The 14,623-nt window shown below is 37.0% G+C and overlaps 1 protein-coding gene across 1 annotated transcript in view; it reads right to left on the reverse strand.

Annotated features, from left to right (window-relative positions):
* Positions 1–14,623, reverse strand: part of LOC134173667 (low-density lipoprotein receptor-related protein 1B-like) — a 499,799-nt gene that overhangs the window by 24,267 nt on the left and 460,909 nt on the right. The window contains exons 7-8 of the mRNA XM_062637935.1: positions 4,394–4,616; positions 1,311–1,482 (exon numbers count right to left, since the gene is read on the reverse strand). Of these exons, the coding sequence (XP_062493919.1) occupies positions 1,311–1,482; positions 4,394–4,616 (395 nt within the window). The remainder of the gene's footprint in view (positions 1–1,310; positions 1,483–4,393; positions 4,617–14,623) is intronic.

Genomic DNA, 14,623 nt, shown 5'->3' on the forward strand with positions numbered 1-14,623 from the left:
GGCCAACAGTACCAACAGTATTTTAGCTCAAAAAAATGTTTGTATCTTCTTTCTCCTTTACCTCAAGCTTCTTAATTGTTTTTAAAAAAAATATCAAGTGGTTTAAGATCGATATTGTTCAAGGCGTACAGAAGCTCAGCTAAGCTGAGACAGCCTTTACAGCAAATCCTGACAAGCAGCAAACATGCCCGTTCAAAACAAAAGAAGTAGCAGAGTGAACAAAGGGCAAGAGGAACCAAGTAATCACAGGGTGTAATAAAAGATTACATTGTGCTCATGCCTGTCCTCTGCTCAACCTCTCTGACTCCTTCAGGGATGTAAGACAGGGGCCTATAGCAAGGGAAGAGTCTTTGCAGCCTCCTCCAGACACACTGACATCTGCAAATCAATGCCCTCAGCTAGAGAATGAAATTTACTTTGTTCACTCTATGTAAATTTAGAGTTTGTTCCCACTTCAGAAATGGCTCTAACAGCAGTCAGTCTGTTTAATAACAACAGAATTGATGCATTAGATTTTCTGGCTAAGCAGTCATGACAATGATTTATTGTTATCAGCCATACAAAAAAGAATCGCATAAAATATCTCTGTAAATGTTTTGGATCTTGTTATCTTTGCACAAAGTTCCCACAAATCACACTACTGTTGCAAATGTAGAGAGTTTGCATCAGAGCCATGATTAGAGCCATAGGACTATGTACAGGACTATGGACCTCAGAAATTGCTATTTTATCAAAAATGCTGAGATTACAGGAAGTTTTTCATTCTAGAAGAAAATGAAGAATTTTTTTCTACAGAAAGCAAAGATGATATTTAGACAATCCAAGGAAAACTTATCAGCAATTTCCTATTTTACCAGTTGCTGTGCTGGCAGTTAGGCAGGAAAGCTGCCTATGTCTCTGCTTTCTTGGCAGCCCTGAAGACGGGGCCTCACTCGAGGTTTGTAGTCTGTCTGAAAAGCAGGCTCAGAGAAACCAGGAATCTCTGAGGTCTGAGACCCAAGTGTATGGACAGTATTGGACATCTAACAGTTTTGAAGGTGTTAAATTCTGAAAGCGGTGTGTGGAGCCAGAAAACTTGCAGACCAGAGCTCTCTGGCAATTCTCCAAGATGAATGCTCAGGGAGCCAAGCTTAGACATGCAAGAAAACTAGCAGTAAGCACAAAGCAAACTGGGCAGATGAAGAAGCAACAGTTTTGTCACAGTGACAAATTTTCACTGCATCTTCTGATACATTTTTCTGGAAGAACCTTTTTAACACATCCACCTACCACCTGTGTTAATGTTTTCTAAGAATGAATGTTGATCTTACCTGCTGTTTGAGATCTTTTCTGGTACACATGGATCTCTTTAGCATTGTCAAGCCTGGCAAGAGACTGAATATCGGTACCGTTATATCTGTTTATTCGTAAAATGCTGAGGTTATCTGAATCAACTGTATATAAATAGTTTTCAAATACTGCCAAACCACAGAGGTGCCTAATCTGGAAAAGAAAAAAAAAAATAATCATTATTTTAGATGACTGATTTAGGTTTATCTATGATTTGAAAACATTAAACATTACAGTGAATTCAGAAAAGGATTTCTGAATATGTCAACAAATATTTGTAAATAATAAACACAAGCTATGCTGTTAGTTCACATTCTTGTAGTCTGAAGCTTATAATTAGAAAAGCTTTGTACAAGAAAGGCAGAAAATTCAAAATATTTAACAATCCAAATTAATTTATCCTCTAAATTTCCCAGTTTCCCTCTCATTTAAATTCAGATGTTCTGCATATGTTATGTACAGCTTCTTTTAGTCTTAAATACTATTAATTTAACAATTATTATAAAGATTGTTAACTTTTACTAAGTAGCATTAACTAATGAATAAAGTGAATATAGATATTTTAACGTGTTCATGGGATGAATTGATGTATTTTTTATAATGTTATAATCATAGCAAGTAAAATAGGACAATATACACCCACCAGATATTTTCTTAAGTAAATAAATGAATAAATAAACAACTTCCCTTAACTATGCTTGTGTTCCTTTTGTGTCAGTGTCTCTGAATTTGCCTGTGTCCACACAGTACTGCTTGTTTCTCAAAAAGTGAATTCTAAAGTTGTAATAGGCCATGATGTGTCTGGGTACATTAGAAATTACTTAATGTCAGTTAGTTAGCCAGCCAATCACAGCTCAAACATGAGGTGTTCAATAGTCTAGTGCTTGTGCTTGATTTATGGATTTAGGAACTGTAAAATATTTCATTGGCAGTTTTGAAAGATGAACAAATTTGTTGGCAGATGTTCAGATATTCATGGACTGAATATCTGATTAGTTTAATCAATAAATTGCTTACTACAAAGCATTTACTTATCTCATTTATCACAAATTCAGACATGCGTCACCAAAACCAACCAAACAACCAAACAACCCCTCCCCTGTTCTCCATCAAATATTTCAGTCCTTTCTGGAAATTACCCCCCAGTTGGCCAAATCTTGCCATTTTATTCAGCCTTTTCCCAGAAAAATAATAATTAAAAAAAAAAAAAAAAATCAATTGAAGTGTTTGGTTAAGACCCAATAGAAATTCGATTCAATTACAGTAAGATGGAAAACAGCCTTGAAAATAATGATGTATCTGTACATGGTATCATGTACATGATGGTCTGATGTATCTGCAATTCGGTATCTATACCAAATTGTTGCATTAATCCTTTCTGCCCTTTTCCATTTGCACTCAGTTTAAATCTTTATTATTTAACTCCCAAGAGAGCTTTTCTATATTTACACTATGAAAACTACATGTGACTCTTTCTACAATGAATTTTATAATGACTTAATTATTTGTATTTAATTTATGCATTTGTTTGTTTTTATATTTCATGAAGCTTGCCAGCTATCTTATGCATGAACAGAAATGTTGCTTGCTACAAAGAATAGTTGTTTGAAAGCCTATCAAACTAAAAAGCCCGTATTATTTGAAAAGGATGTCCTTTGATATGCTTGTACTTAACGAAATAGACTTTAATCCCTAAGATTTCTTGAGAATAGTTTTCTGGTTTGCTGTTCCCTTAGACTAATGAGAAGTAACTTGGAGTTGCAGTCATTCTAAATCCTGACAAACGCAGACACAGAACCTAGTGAAATTAGCAATTTTTCATCTGAGTGCAAAGACAACCAATATGCTTCTCCTTTTGCAGTAACAATGACTAACTGAGAGGCCAGACCTTTTAACACCGTTCATTCATATTGAAAAAACAGGCGTTGTTCTCATTTCTTAGCTAGAGAAGAACATCATAAATAATAAACTCTTTTGCATCGAAGTTTAAGAAAGAAAGAACAAGCATCTCTCCTATGACACCAATACAACCTAGTTACAAGCCTGTAAAAGCATTTGTTAGTTGCTTCTGAAAATGGCTTTCTTTTTTTAGGTATCTATGAAAAAATGTTACCTGAAGTTGTTTACAAGACCTGTTATTTCAGAACAAGTGGCTAAAGACTGGCAGTAATTTGGCAAAAAGTAGGAAGGTGTTTGCTCTTTAGCCAGGTGACCTAGATTGTTTTTTGTCATATCTTCTGCCTATTTTAAAATGGCAGTTATGCTAATCAGTTGTCTCTTACTAAACAGTGATTACCTGGAAGCGAAGCAAAGAATGACAGCAGAACAGGTAAAGTGTTTATTCTGTCTGCACATTTTTATACGCTCTGTTTAATGTCAAGCAGAAGTAGATGTAAACACGGTACCCACAAAAGATCTGGCAGTTCAAGTAGCAACAAGAAATAGTTTGGTCTTTGCTAATTTTCCCTCTTTTTACATAATCTTCACAACTGCCAAGGAGCCCTTCCTTTCCCTCCATTTTACCTCACTCTCCAAAGCTGAAGCAACAATAACAGCTTGATATTCTCCAGCTCAAAGACTCAGTCTCTGCATTTGTCTTTATGACTCCAGACATCTGGATCAACGGGGAAAAGCATCATTGGCATCAACAAAATATGATTTAAAGGAATCTAGATGAGTTTGAACAGGTGAGTAGCTCTGGCTATTCTGTTTCTTTCACATTCTTGTGCTTGTTAGTCTCTCCTTCCTGAACTGGCAAGGACATGTTCTTGTCATTAATAATTTATCCTCTAGTATCTTTCTATATATATATATATATTTTCCCTCCTGAAGTCTTTTACAATAGGGAGTGTAACTTACATGGTGTATAGTTAATAAGACACTGAATTGAAGCTTGTCCATAGGTTGCAGAATGGGCTAAATGGCAAATAGAACGTGCAGACAGATCTTTTTTCTAACACATTTGAACTAAAAAGAGAAAAAAATCTGAAATCACCGTTAACTGTTAGCATTATATATGTTCATATATTTATGGCATTACTTTAATGGTCAAAGAAATACCTACTTGTCTGCCTTTTATTATCGTATGTCTCTTTCTCCCTTGATAGTCAACAACTTCCACACTATCCAGATATATGTCAACCCAATAAACATATTTATTGATGAGGTCTAGTGCAAGAGCAGTTGGCTGTTCAATTTTAGAGTCTACTATCCATGTCCTGTTCATTCCATCCATGTCACATCTCTCAACCTTGGCAGTATTCCCGTAGTCTGTAAAGAAAAGCTTTCTGTTGAAAGAAAATAAGACATTGTAAGTTTTAAAGGGTGTGAGCAGAGTGCAAAGCTCCTTGTGGCTCTGTACAAAGTAAATTTCTGTTCTTCATCATGTCAGAGGGTTTATCCACCAATAACCCATATAGCCCATATAGATCATCATATATTTACAGAAAAAAATCTGCATATTGTCTAACAAATTCACAGTTACACAGAATTTTCTTTCAAATGACACGTACAGAAGTTCTAAATCCATTTGCTTACACTACAGGTGCGCCATATACTAGTTGCATTTTAAATGGATGGTATTCTTATGCAGAGACTACATTACAATTGTAAATATCTCTTTAACCATTGCCTATAAAACCAGCAAGATAGTTATAAGTACAAAGTTTGGGAAGACCACAAGGGACTTACATGGTCTGGAGAACAATTCATTGTATATAAGGTATAACAAATACAGTGATCCAAACTGTCAGGTTTTGAAAATACATTTCTAAAGATGATGCTTTAGTCTGCGGTGCGTTTGTAACCTGCCTTGGAAGGATGTTCAGGTTTTAATATGTTTCTGCAAATCCAATGAGTCATTCCATCATGAATAATGGGAAACTATCAAAGACTTAAAATTGCTACAAAAGCTTCCTAACCCAATACTTGATTAGCAGTCACTGGGTTTAGTACACACAAATCAATTTTGATTAACCTGACAATATTTTAACAAGATCACTTATTTGCAAGACTAAATTACACTTGAAAGATGACAACCACTTTGTCATGACTTTAACATGCAACAAAGAGTAATCTAATTTGAATGTTACTATCAGAATGAATGTTACTAAAACGACTTTGAGAATCAGGATTTCATTTTCCAGATGAAGTTAGCTATCTGGAAGATATTGCCACTAATGGGAATAACACTGGATCAACAGCTAATAAACCCTGAGTTACCCTTATGTTAAAAAGTAGCAACTTACAGCCTTGTAATCTGTCACAGAAATTCAGCATTACAGGTTGTTTTAGGCTGGAAAGAAGACGTGCTTGCTAAATAGCCAAATGAGACCCATATCTTTTATTATGACCATCTTCTGATAGACAAGATTACATTTTAAAAGTAGTTAAAGTGTTTCATATGCAAAATATGGGAATTTAAAAAAAAAAGCATTAAAAGTATTAAAGGTAGTAGAATTACCTATAGTATATTTACAGCACCTGTCAAATGCCAAAATTAATTGATCACAGAATCATAAAACAGGGCTTGAGGAGAATTTGAAAGGTCATGTAGTCCATCACTAGGCCATAAGGCAGAATAAACATTACCTATAACATTCCTGAGGGGTAACTCCATTCCTGACAGTGTTTTTTATTTATCAGAATAATTTTGAATTCCTATCTCGTTCTTCATTGTAATTCTGTATACCAGCTGTACTTTAAGAACATTTTAGAAAACACATACTTAATATTCAGGTCCATATAAATCAAAATGTGCATACTACAGAATAGGTGCAAAGTAAAAATTATGCCTGCAAAGCATATATTTAACTTGGAACAAAAACTAAGTACTGTGTTGAAATATAACAAGGGAAAGTGTAGAGTCCTGCATCTGGTCAGGAACAACCCCAGGTTCCAGTATAGGCTGGGAAACGACCTGTTAGAGAGCAGTGTAGGGGAGAGGGACCTGGGGGTCCTAGTGGACGACAGGATGACCATGAGCCAACACTGTGCCCTTGTGGCTAAGAAGGCCAATGGCATCCTGGGGTGTATTAGAAGGGCGGTGGTTAGTAGGTAGAGAGAGGTCCTCCTTCCCCTCTACTCTGCCCTGGTGAGACCCCATCTGGAATATTGTGTCCAGTTCTGGGCCCCTCAGTTCAAGAAGGACAGGGACCTGCTGGAGAGAGTCCAGCACAGGGCAACTAAGATGATTAAGGGAGTGGAGCATCTCCCTTATGAGGAAAGACTGAGGGAGCTGGGTCTCTATAGTTTGGAGAAGAGGAGACTGAGGGGTGACCTTATTAGTGTCTATAAATATATAAAGGGGGAGTGTCACGAGGATGGAGCCAGGCTCTACTCAGTGGCAAACAATGATAGGACAAGGGGTAATGGGTACAAAGTGGAACACAAGAGGTTCCACTTAAACTTGAGAAGAAACTTCTTCTCAGTGAGGGTGACGGAACACTGGAACAGGCTGCCCAGGCAGGTTGTGGAGTCTCCTTCCCTGGAGACATTCAAAACCCGCCTGGACACATTCCTGTGTAACATTATCTAGGTGTTCGGCAGGGGGATTGGACTAGATGATCTTTCGAGGTCCCTTCCAATCTCTAACATACTGTGATACTGTGTGATACTGTGTATACAGGTGTATATACACATATACGTATATATATGTAGGTAGTTCATCAGTAATAACAAGGCCAACACTTATTACATTTAAAGTAAGTTGTTAAAACATTACGTGTACTCTAGTCTATACTCTGTCCTGGGGATTTGATTTAGGTTACTTAATGGAACTTTGTGTCTCAAGATTCAATAATTCAAGCAAAGCTCATTTTGCAATCATAGAACCAAATGGGTTGGCTGTGATCAGGCAAATGTGCACACACATGCATGTGTGCATATAAATACCTATACATATGTATAGCAACTACAAAGGCCTGGAGCTTGACTTCAGACTGAGTCTTTACTTGATTGCTTAGTGCACAGCATTCTTATACAAGATTTAACATTTCTATGTGGTATCATAAAACAGGCTAAAATACAAGACAGAGATAAGAATTATTTGCTTTTTACAAGTATATTCTCTTTTCAGATCAGATAAGAAATAAAATATTTGACAATAACAGATAAAGTAAGAGTATCTAATTTAGGATACTTCTCCAGCTTTCAGGGACGGGGCCTCATTTCTGCTTTCTAACTATCTGCTTTATATTAACATCATCTGTGCTAAGGAAGGTAGCGTGATTCCACATGTAGATGACATTATTTTCATTTTAAAAATCATTACTTTTCTGGAGACCAGCAATATTTATCTTTTAATGTAAAGGAAAAAGACTGAGCAAGAAAGTAGTTGCCTAACTGATGCTGTGTGATCAAAGCGTTCTGAAAATTAAATTAAGAAAATGAAATGCTTGACCATGTAATCTTGAAATGCAGTTCTCTATTTAAAGACTAGTGCAGAATTTTTAAAATGTGGAATTGCATTTGTACCTATGAAGCTGACCTGCAATTACACTGCACTTCTTTTGCCTTGGGTGTTCTCAAGGACACACTGTAGCATTATTTATATCAGCTCAAGACTAATTTTTCTGCTCACAAACAGTGCTGGATTTACCTATCCATTTTGAGCAGAGGGTGGTGAAATCTTTTATCAATTCACAGAGCAATTTCAAGCAGGAATACTGACCGCATGCATTTATGTCTTTGTACAGCCCAAGCACTGTACATTAGTACTGACCTTGAGGAACCAGCTCTGACAGGGACAGGGGGAGAGCTGAGTTTGTTACAGCCTTTTTTTCCTGAGACCGCCAATGAGGATGCTAATTGAGATAGCTATGAAACAGTACAGATTTTGGCACTAAATTGAAATGTTAATTTTCAATTAATTGAAAATTGGTAATTTTCTTCCTAGTGGCTGGTGAAGTGCTGTGTTTTGGCTTTAATCTGAGAACAATGCTCATAAGACACCAGTGTTTCAATTGTTGCTAAGTAGCACTTATCCTGATCAAGGACTTTTAAGTCTCTCATGTTCTGCCCCTGAGGAGGGGCATGGGAAGCCGGGAAGAAGCAGAGACAGGACAGCTGATACAAACTAACCAAAGGGGTATTCCATACCACAGCACGTCATGCCCAGTATGTAAACGGGGAGGAGTTACCCAGAGGAGACTGATAGTTGTTTGGGTCAGGCTGAGCATTGATCAGTGGGTGGTGAGCAATTGTACTGTGCATCACTTGGGTTTCTTGGTTTTGATTCCTCTCCGTCTTTTTGTTGTCGCCCTTTTCATCACAAGTATTATTATATTATATTTTTATTTGAATTATTAAACTGTTCTTAACCTACAAGTTTTACCTTTTTGCTGATTCCCTCACATTCTCTGAGGAGGGAGGTGAGCAAGCAGCTGCATGGTACTTAGCTGCTGTATGGGGTTAAAATATGACAGAAAGCTATAACACTTCTTCACACATAGAAATTCTGAATATCCCTAACTCTGTGAAACTGTACAAACCCGATGTTCTGCCCATTGTGAATCAAGAACGAAAAGGGCTATCTTCTTCAACAAGTCTGGGTGCTTTGCAGACATTCTGTACCAGTCTTTTTCAACCTTCTTAAACTCATAAAAGTGCTTAGTTGTTTTGACACAATGTTCTATCCAGATTTTCTTCCAAGAAGTTTTCATTGTTGTTCCAACAGTTAGGAATCTAAATCTAAATCTAATAACCAATGATGATATCTTCAAGGCTAAACTGGTTTCTACTGATTTCTGCAGTCCACTTATGTGGCTGAAACAGTTCCTTTCACCTGTCTTGCCCTCCAAATGTATTTCTAGATAGCAATCAAATCCTTTTACTCTCTACACAGCAGCTAGAGATAACCAGAGAAAGTCAGTCTTTCTCATCTCCTAAGACAGGCTCTTCATGCTGGTCTTCTGTGCAGTTATTCCAATTTCAGGTCATGTAATCAAACAAGCGTGGTCAGCACTGGTGCGCTGTTCCAGAGAGTTCACCAGTATCTGTGCAATGGCACTGTAACTTCCCTGCATCACGTGGCGATTCAGCCATTACTGGGTGAAATTGACTATTTTCACGCCTCTATTACATTGCTGATTTACAGTCATCCTCTCACCAGCTACTACGTATATCCTCCTCCTTCTGCTGATTTCCCAGGGTTTAGCTGATGTTCTCCAGTCCATGAAATACAACTTGTTTCACAATTTAACAACTTAGTCTTAAGAAATTACGGTTGGAATATTTCCAACAAGAGTTTGGTTTCAACTAAGAAAACACAGGGAATATTCCCTCCACATATGACCAATGAAATCTCTATATAACATTTTAAATACCCTCACTGACAAACCCACTGACTACAAATAGCCATCAAGTCATACTAGCAAATGAAACTAATTCCAGAGGAGAAGAATGCCATCACAAGATAAAAGTGAACTTGCCAGTCCCTATTCTCATACTAGTGGTCACAGATTCATCTTTCCTTCACTATCAGGCACTGAAAACATGTAAGTAGAACCCCAAAAGTCCTGCTGCTCTTCTGACAAGCATCTGTCCTCAATAGCAACTTTCTTTCAGACCTGAATAGCTACTGTCTAGTCGCATGCCTCCCTTATCACCATTACTTTTGTCCAGCAACTTCTCTCTTGTCACTTCCTTTTTTTTTCCAAGATTTCAGTCATCTCATTCCTAATCCACCTATTTAATTTGTCAAGAAACAAATATGTTTTCCTTGTAAAGCTACCTTTAGGCATTTGGATGACTGAAAGCTCTTAGTTTCTGATGCATCTAAGATGCCAAATACTGTATATACCATAATCAGACATCTGGGGCAAAATTTCACCATTCTGCAACTCTTTGACAAAAAACCCCACCACCCATGTATGGAACAATATTACTATGTTATCATTAAGTAGGTTTTGATTTTTTCCCTGACACATACAACTGTGCTTCACAGTTGACTGCATTCATATTATTATTTTTTATTCTTTATTTCCCTCCTCCATCTATCAGTAGTCTCTGTAATAGGGAAGTAGTACACTTGTCACCATGTTCAGAAGCCCACCTGTTCAGCTGCCAGGCCTCATTCTCTAAACTGTTCCCTGCATAACTCACAAGCCAACCTATTGCTGGTTCCTATTGCTCCTTTAATTCCAGGCTGGCTTTTAAACCTCAAGTGCTGCTTCAGTGGACCTATGAAAGAGCAGTATGTTACTGCACGCTATCCTCAACCCCTTATGAGGAGCAAAACATAATTTAAGGCAGGACGGGTACAAAAAATAAGCCATCATACACCTGGTAGTATGGTGTGGATTGAGAGCAAATACAAGAGTGGAAGCTAAATGGACTTAGGTACCAAAACACTTTAATCACAGACTTAATCAAATTACACACCCTCCCCAGTCTGCAGGAGGGAAGATGTGGTAGCCTATAGAGTTAGCTAAGCTAATACGTTAGCACTGCTGTCAAGGTGACCCAACCTGTGCCATCTGTCACATAGCAGTTGAATGGCAGTGCCAAGGAAAATACCATTTTTATCTTTCCAGCACTACTTGGTAGGAAAAGGATAAAGATTACAGATACACACATATTTAATGGGTAGCACCTGCTTAAGCTGAAGAACTAGAAATGGTGTTCTTCTGAATTACAGGTCCACTAACTTAATCTGAAGAAGGTGAGAATTGGTGGGGTGGATTTTGAAGGGAAGAATGACGGAGCTTGGCAATTCACAGGGCAGAGTCAACAGCAATGCACTATTATTATAAATATAATATAAATAGAAATAATAATATAGCCTCCTATAGAAAGAAGGCTACTCTCTTAGAAAACGTTACTGCCGTGGACCAGACTTATCAAAAGTAAAATAGTTGATGGTGTACCTCAAAAGGAGCTAAGAGTAGAAAAAGAAGTATTTAATTTTCAAAAATTACACTGAAATTACACTAAGGAAGATACTAAAGACATTCTGTTGATCTTGGGAAAATGAATGTCAACATGTTTGAGGCTTGCTTTTTAATTGGATGCAACTTAATCTGTTTAAAACCTATTGAGAAGACTGTTGGCATTGAGTGGCTCAAGCCACAGATACTGTAAAACAAATTATAAACACAGAAAGATATACTGTAGGATAACTAAAATTATGGGGACTGTGGTGAATAGGGAACCTTCTTCAGAGCATGTGATCAAAACACCTAATCAAAAGGACTGTGTGAAAACATTTGTAGGATTCTCCACTTGTAAATTACAGTTTATGGTATCAGGTGATCTACTTTATGGATTCTCAGAAGGGGACTGCCATGCAGTCCTGTATCTGATTTCTACTGCACTTAACCAAAATGAATGTGATTTAATTTACATTACGTTTAATTAATAGTATGCTTTATACAGATGTATGTTCCTGGGCCATATATACCTACATGGCCCAGGAATATTTTCCCCTTTCTTAGGGTTGATTTCTGGGTTCAGTAGTTTTCTTTATCCTCTAAAGCAAAACAGCCACACTCAGATTTAGCTGGTATTTGGTAATAAATGAGCCATTGCCCATTGTACCAAACAAATCTTAGGTACTCAAGAGTAATCCAGGTACTCAAGGTAGTCAAAAGTACTACTTGATAAAACACCCATATTTAAAGCAATTGCCAGGTTTAGGACAAAGGCAAATTTTACCCCAGGGCATCTTGAGGAGAATTTCCTCTTGCATATCTACACTGTGTTTAGGGGAGTTAGAAACAAGCAGGCTCTCCAGCAACATGCCTTAGTTTTCATAACTGATTTTAGAAGGAAACATTGGGTGGATGTTTTCTGTGCTACATAGAAGTGAAATTCTATTAAAGCTCCTCTGTGATTTCTGCAACATAAGGGAGGATGTATGTTCCAAATGTTCCTATTATTTTGGAATCCTATCATTGAGTGCCTAAGAGTAAAATAATAATGGTTTCTTCTCAGAGACAGCTGTAGATTTAGTGCCATGTAGCACAGCACTGAGCTGCAGATAAAAGTAAAACCCAGTTAGACAACTCATTCTCACTGCAAAAAACACAAGTTCCAGTCACTATTTATTGTACAATGGAATATAGGCAAAATCAGCAAAATCTCAACCAGCTGCCCTAGCAGGGGTGTGGGGGAGGGAGGGGGTGGGGGGTGGGGTGGGGTGGGTGGTATTTGTAATTAAATACCTTTCTCTTTCCTGGAAATCACCAGTTCAGACAAAGGCTTTGTAAATGCAGTAACAGGGATAGCAGTCTGAGCAGCAAATGGTGAGTAGCTGTGAATTTGGGAACAGGTTAAAAAAAGAGGGAGTATGGTTCACTTGCCAAAGTAGCTACCCATTGCCATCATCTGTGGAGTTCATACTGAATACAGCAGTGCAAGATGGAGGAAAAGAGAAAAATCTTGCAAATATTTTTTTCCTTTCCTTGCTAAAAGACATGCTCTTGAAAAACTGCATCTTTAGACTATATCAAATTTATACTTGCTTAATCTGCTTTCTGTCTAAATACAATTCAATATCCTTTCATTAGAGCTATGTGATTACTGTAACTTTGTGCAGCAGTGGTGCATTTTCAGTGTATTCCTCTTTCTTCTGAACAAAAGGATTTTTTCTGAGACAATCAAATTTTACCTTTTATGTCACTTCTTTCATAAATAGATGCAAAGTTTTAGTAACTGTCATTTTTAACTGAAAGACACATTGCAGATGTAATTATGGATTCATTAAGGGCCCTCAACATTAATATTGTCAAGTTACTGCTATTCATCATGGATTTCGATTTAAATTAGATCCAGAAATCTGGAAGTAGCAACCTTTCAGGCTGTGTACTTCTCCATGTGTTACTCCAAACTCATCAATTAGAATAAGAATGAAGAAACATTGATTAGTCTCAGTTTATCACAAACCAGCTGTGCCAAATTGCTGTGTTGATCCACTGAGAAATTTTTTTTTTAAAGACACTCAAACTGTCATGTAACATGGGTTTATATCATCACTTAAGTAGGCTTTTAATGACAGACAAATAGTACTAAAACTTCTTCATAATAAATACAGTATATATAAGCAAAAGTCTATTTCACAAACTAATATATAGTTATAAAATGTGTTCTTACATCTAAATCATGCACACACTACTATAAGATATACTTAAATCTATATCTCTGAATCTGGGGAGAAGTTGCAGCCTGATGAAACTGGCTAACGGGAAAGCTGTCTGGAACTTGGTAGGTTTAAGTTTTCTCCTAGAGCTAAGCTCAGCTATGGAGCAAATCAGCACAGCATTAGCAGTAACTCCCTTTCTAAAAATTACTGTCTAGACACAGAAGGCTATGCTTTCCCAAACAGAATGTCACTTCCCCGGTGGCTTTTCTTTCCCAGAATTTCAGACACAGTTCTTTCAGCCCAGTTTGAGAAATGATAGCTATATGGACCGTTCTGCACTATGAAATGCAAAAAAAATGGACCCATTCAGTTTGTCAGAGATTTGAAATCATGTTTTCTGCATCTTCTTCATCTATCACAATGTCTTTTTTAAAATAAGAATGCTTTGTCTTCAGATGTGTGTTTTCTGTCAACCAACTTTTTCTATTTAGTTACAGAGAATGAAAAAGACAGCATTTTTACAATATTAATTTATTTAAAATTTATTATTAATGTGAAAATATATTGAAACTGTTCTTCCACCTTGGTATTTTATGACCTATACCAGATTAAATGTCAGTAATAGCTGGCATTTGAGAACCTATCCCATCCATCTTATTCAGAAAATGCTACAATAATTATCATTACATTGGATTATATTAAATTTAATAAAAAATCCACAGTTTGCATGCTTTAAGACTCTCAGGGCTCCTCATTCACCAACAGACCTGAAGAAAGGCTAGGATTGTATTTAGAGGTGTACTTTTTAAATCTCAAATGCTTCAGACCCCAGTTTTGAAAACTGATTATTTAAGGTCATGATGAATTAGCAGTCAACAGCAAAGACTGGGAGTTCTCCAACAGATTCATGGAAGGAGAATATATCAGTCGCTATTAAATGCAATGATGTTTCTAACTCTGAAAATCACAGTAGTGTACATGGCTGGAAGATGACAAGTTTGCTGTGGGCACTACTCCTGTATGCTTGTTTTATACTTACTTTCTCAGCTAAGCATTTAATTCCGCTATGGTTAAGAAAAGTCACAGTTAGGATGCTATGCTAAGGAGCTGTGCTAGTATGTTCTTCACTGCCACTGTTCACAAAGCTCTTGGCTTTGATTTAAGTCAGTAAAATATACTTAATGACAACAAAGCTGAAGGTGATCTTGGATGAAG

The sequence above is a fragment of the Pezoporus occidentalis genome, unplaced genomic scaffold, assembly GCF_034315485.1.
Source record: "Pezoporus occidentalis ecotype Australia unplaced genomic scaffold, CSIRO_AGI_Poc_V1 ctg54, whole genome shotgun sequence".
Classification (NCBI taxonomy): domain Eukaryota; kingdom Metazoa; phylum Chordata; class Aves; order Psittaciformes; family Psittacidae; genus Pezoporus; species Pezoporus occidentalis.